At 62.4% G+C, this 5,376-nt stretch overlaps 1 protein-coding gene across 1 annotated transcript in view; it reads left to right on the top strand.

Moving 5' to 3' along the window:
• SLC45A4 (solute carrier family 45 member 4) overlaps positions 1-4,531 on the top strand; it is a 60,562-nt gene extending 56,031 nt beyond the window's left edge. Inside the window, 4 exon segments of the mRNA XM_025047620.1 lie at positions 1-304; positions 942-1,041; positions 2,124-2,335; positions 4,014-4,531. The exon segment at positions 1-304 is cut by the window's left edge and continues 622 nt beyond it. Coding sequence (XP_024903388.1) covers positions 1-304; positions 942-1,041; positions 2,124-2,335; positions 4,014-4,367 — 970 coding nt within the window. The 3' untranslated portion in view covers positions 4,368-4,531.
• The last annotated feature ends 845 nt before the right edge of the window (positions 4,532-5,376 follow it).

The raw sequence follows: 5,376 nt of genomic DNA, 5'->3' as shown, positions 1-5,376 counted from the left end.
CAACGCCGTGGTGCTGATCAAGCCCTCGCGCAGCATGAGCGACCTGTACGAGCTGCAGCAGCGGCAGCGGCAGCGGTGCCGGCGCCGCAACCAGAGCGGGGCCACCAGCTCCAGCGCCGACACCGAGAGCGAGGAGGGCGAGGCCGAGACCACCGTGCGGCTGCTGTGGCTGTCCATGCTGAAGATGCCCCGCGAGCTCACGCGGCTCTGCCTCTGCCACCTGCTCACCTGGTTCTCCGTCATCGCCGAGGCCGTCTTCTACACCGACTTCATGGGCCAGGTCATCTTCGACGGGGACCCCAAGGTGAGCGCCAGGGCCCCCTCTGCCGGCGCGGGGAGGGGTGGCGCTCACAGCCGGTCACGAAGCCTGAGCCAGAGGAGCCCGGGCACAGCTGGGCGGCGCTGCCGGCCACGCCCCGCACGCGACGCGTGCTCATGCCCAGGGCTCTCCCAGGGCCCCTCCCGGAGCCCCAGGCTGTGGTCAGGGACCGTGTGAGCCTGCGGTGTCCACGGTCAGCACTTAGGAAGGCCGAGGGCAGGAGCGTTGTCAGAGGCCAGAACCGAGGCGTAGCTTCGGTGGACCAGGCTCCCCAGGCCTCGTGCCTTCCACAGAGATCGGTTATCATCGCGGCCGGGCTCAGCTGGCGCCGCTTCTGTCCCCGTGGTGTTAGCTGGCTCACGCCTGTGGCTGAGTCACCTTGGGCTGGGCTGGGCTGGCCTCAGCTCGGGTCCCTCCACGCCATCCCTCACATGGGTCTGTGTGAGCTCCTCCGTGTGGACGCCAGTCAGGTCGGGCCAGATCCAGGGGAGGAGCAGGCTGGCCGATGCTCGTCACCTCTTTAAGTAGCTTGCCTGCAGTTGAGATGTAAAATATCCTCTTTGCCCAGAGGGTGTGGCTCGAGGTCGCTGTCCCCTGAGCCCCAGTCTCGTTTCTGCAACAGGCTCCCTCCAACTCAACCGCCTGGCAGGCCTACAACGCCGGCGTGAAGATGGGCTGCTGGGGCCTGGTCATCTACGCAGCTACTGGTGCGATTTGCTCAGGTAAGCGGTCACCGGGTCTGGAAGTGCGGCCAAGGGCATCCTGCCCCTTTGAACAGGGCCATGTGTCCCACAGAGACAGAATCACGGAAACTCGTGCGTCATCTCAGGGAAAAGCCACTGGAGCCTGACACTGGCAGCTAGGAGCCCCGAGAACCGAGTGCGGGCCGTCCTCCGTGTGCCCACCCCTGCCGGGGGTCCTGCGGGAGGTGGGTGGGTCTGACCAGGGATGGGCTCAGGTGGTGGCAGGGCTGCAGGAACTGTGCCGCTGAGGCCGTGGCGCCTTAGGAGGACAGAGGTAGGTGGTGTGGGCACAGGAACCGGGCGCTTCGGTCCTGCGTGAGGGCCGCGGTGAGCTCGGGGCCTGCCTGTGGACGGGGCAGCTGCAGAAGTCTGTAGTGCACAGAGGCCGCTCCCTGGAAGCAGTTTTTATCCTGGGTGGATGGGGATCGGGGGGATAGACGTCAGTCCTGGGCACGACGTGCCCAAGCACGCCCGCAGGTGGGGCATAATCAGTCAGGGGCCTCCTACCATTCCCCATCCGATCCATGGAGGAGGTGGCCGGCTTTGCGTCAGCCTGACCTAGACTTGAGAGTGGCCGACATGCATGGCACGAAGTAGCTGGAAGCCAGGGTAACGGTCACATGGCTGTCGGTGCTTTGACGGGGGTTCTCAGGACAGTGATGTGAGGCTTCCCGGTGGGGTGACGTGCAAGCTCCTGGGTCAGGAAGGGTGAGCAGGGGTCTGTCTTTCCAGACCCTCGGGCACCCGTGAGGGAACAAGCAGCAGCCTGAGTCCCCGAAGCAGGACTGGTGTAGGGCAGAGGAGGCTGCGGAGTGCGGCCGGGCCAGGCTGGCTGGGCGGGGCAGGGGGCCGGGGAGCAGCAGGACGGGCCGGTTGATGGGCTCTGGGACCCAGAGGCCAACCTCTTTCTGAGGATCTGCAACCCCTGGACATTGGGCACAGCAAGCTGCAAGCACGCTCGGGGCCAGCGTCCAGCCTTGGGGCCGGGGCTTGGGCGGAGCCGCAGGCGTGAAGCGGCCGTCTGCCGGTCAGCGTCCTGTGAGGCCGCGCTCTCTCTGCAGCCCTGTTACAGAAATACTTGGACAACTACGACCTGAGCATCAGGATCATCTATGTGCTGGGGACGCTGGGCTTCTCCGTGGGCACGGCCGTGATGGCCATGTTTGCCAACGTCTACATCGCCATGATCATGATCAGCACCATGGGCATCGTGTCGATGAGCATCTCCTACTGCCCCTACGCTCTGCTCGGGCAGTACCACGACATCAAAGAGGTGCGTCTGTGGCCGCGGGGGCTGGCGGGCAGGGCGCCGGGGCGCCGGCTGGCCAGCTGCAGGTGCGCACTGTGACGGGCCACGGACCGCCTGGCTCCAAAGCCTGGCTTGTTCCCCACTCACCTAGACCACGTGCACCTCACACGAGGATGCGCTCAGGGCACAGGGGCCTCCTGGGCCTTTCTTCCAGAGCGGCCCTCTGCCCGGGCCCGTCTGGCACAGGCTCCCCGGCTGCAGGGGTCCCTTCCTTCGGCCACCTGCCTGCAGGTTCCAGGTGCACCCTGGCTTGGTGTTGGTAGAGCAGGAGGCTGCCTGCCCCCATGGTCCCCTCTCAGGCCGCTGGGGAGGGCAAGCTCTGTCCTATCGGACAGTGCAAGCCACCGAGGTAGGTCTACACTCCAGCAACCACAGCAAAAGGTGAAGACGGGTAAAATCAATTGTAATAGCGTACTTGATCCAGGGCATCCAAAACATTATTTCAACATGTACTCAACATAAAACATTGAGACATTTTGCATTCTCACCTGGTCCTCGAAATCTGGTGTTTGCTGTGCACATACAGCACTTTGGGTCAGGTGAGCCACTTGTCAGTGCTCAGTAGCCACAGTGCGGGTGTAGACGATGGTTCTCAGACTTAACACACAGACCCTTCCCAGGCAAAGGGAAAGCACCGTGAGCTTGCGTCTCTTCTTCTACGCCTGAGCCACGTTTAACTTTCTAATCTCCTAAACTGTCACTAAAGCCACGTTCGCTGTGGCGAGGACACAGAATGACTCAATGCTGTATGTCGAGCACGTGTTGGAGTAATGGTACTTGGTGCCTCCCAAGTGCCGAGCTACTGCAAACCTGAACCTTTTAGTCGAGGTGTAACGTGACTACAGGAAAGTACACACATCGCAGGTGAACAACTTCATGGATTGCAGAGGGCGGACCAGGCTCGTAAACCTTCGCGGACGAGAAGCAGGACAGTGGTCCGCTGCCCCAGCCCCCGCCACTGCGGACTGTTCGTCACGCCGGGGTTTGAGCGTGTAGGCCGAGTGTCTGCCTCTCACTCGCCTCGTGTCCGAGTCCCCTCCTGCTGGCCGCGGCCCTTCGTGCCTCTGTGGCCACTGCACCCACCCATGCTGCCGCAGGTGGCGTCGGGGTCCTGCCATGCGGGGTCCCCTGACCCTGCTGCAGGAGACGGGTGTCGCGTGAGCATGGGCCGAGGGGAAGGGGCGAGGCTTCGCGGTTCCCACGTCAGATGGCTGCCTGACCCTGTGCCGCACTCCGTGGGTGCCATCTCTGTCGCGGTCAGGTGCCTCTCTGTCCTCGGGCAGTAGCTTTACGTAAGACCTGACACTCGGCAGTGCGAGGTCCTCGGCCCGGCGGCTCCAGGGCCACCCTGGCCGCTCACGGCCGCTTGTTTGGAGCGTCCAGCTTTAAGGGGTCGAGCCCCCCGCCCGCAGGCGTGGCACGTTCCTCTGGTCTCGTGGCCGCCGCAGATTGTCGGGAGCTCTCTGTGCGGCCTCGCCGTCCACGTGCAGTGAGTTCTGCGTCCTGCGCGCTCACCCCTGTCCATGTCATTCGACTGACTGCAACGGCCAGGCCTTCCAGGGCAGGCGGGGAGGGTGGCGGGGCCGGCGCGCTCCCTCTGGGTCGGGCCGTGGCGCTGACCGTGGCGCGCTGTCTCTTGCAGTACGTGCAGCACAGCCCCGGGAGCTCCAGGCGCGGCTTCGGCATCGACTGCGCCATCCTCTCCTGCCAGGTCTACATCTCGCAGATCCTGGTGGCGTCCGCCCTCGGGGGCGTGGTCGACGCCGTGGGGACTGTGCGTGTCATCCCCGTGGTGGCCTCCGTGGGCTCTTTCCTGGGCTTCCTGACGGCCACGTTCCTGGTGATCTACCCGGAGGTGTCGGAAGAGGCCAAGGAGGAGCAGAAAGGCCTGTCTTCCCAGCCGTCCAGCGGAGGCGCCGGCGAGAAGCCCACGGTCCTGAGGCTCTCGCGGAAGGAGGGTCTGCCGGGACCCGTGGAGACGGAGTCGGTGGTCTGAGCCGCACCCCTGCGTGCACGCATCCCCGCGGGGTGGCAGGCGGGGCGGCAGGCGGCCCCGAGCGTCTTCACTGAACGGAGCAGACAGTAGCAGTAGGGTAGGTCGAGTCACGAGGCAGAAATTCCACCCTGATTACTTTTCCACAATTAAAAGAATCATTTGAAGTCTTTTTTTTTTTTAATTGAAAAAGATCTTTTAATTTCAACTTTGTCTTTTATTCTGCAGGTATATTATTCTGCATGTTTTTAAATTGTCAAGCAGATTTACAATATAGACCATAAGCGATTTAGAAAAAAGTAAGATTTTGTATTTCTGAAGTTATGATTGAAAACAGACCGTCTGGTGTTCTTTGCTGCATTTTATCTGAGTCCATCAGATCATAGCCGTGTAGTCAGTGACTAACGTTTTCACCAAATTTTTTCTCTGGACGCCTGCAGGTGTCTGGACGCTCCGTCAGACCTCACCGCATTTTGTTGGTGCTGCAGCCATTGGAGAGCATTTTTCTTTATCATTATTTTAGGGAAAAAAAACTTTTCCTCCTGAACTGTTATTTTTTTATTTTATTATTTTTTTTTTAGCATCTCTCCTCAGAGAGGTTGATGCGTTGTGCCCAGGGCACCCTGTTCCCGGCAGCGGTGGTGGCCGCACACCAAAGATGGGAGGGCCAGGGCTTGGGGCTGCTGGTGGGTGGAAAAGGGTGGCTTGCAGGGGCCACTGCGGGCACCCTCCACGGCGTCTCGTGCCCGCAGTCTCCTGGGCGAGGTCCTGGAGGCTCTCGCTGCACTTTGATGTCTTTCGACCACCTGCCGGGCCATCCCTGAGGGCGGGGCTCTGGGCGGGGCCCCTCCCAAGGCCTGCGGCCAGGCCGGACACTGCTGAACTCTTGCGACCTCGTCACCCGCTCACCCCGCTGGACGCTGGAATCGGGCCAGAGGCACGGTGACGGGGGTGTCTGTCTGCGCCGGAAGGTCCTCCGCCAGACGACGCGGCTCGGTGGCCCTGGTTCCGC

This window comes from Pteropus alecto, unplaced genomic scaffold, assembly GCF_000325575.1.
Source record: "Pteropus alecto unplaced genomic scaffold, ASM32557v1 scaffold105, whole genome shotgun sequence".
In the NCBI taxonomy this organism is placed as follows: Eukaryota; Metazoa; Chordata; class Mammalia; order Chiroptera; family Pteropodidae; genus Pteropus; species Pteropus alecto.
The sequence above is the reverse complement of the archived record's forward strand: the minus strand, read 5'-3'. Positions and strand labels throughout refer to the sequence as shown.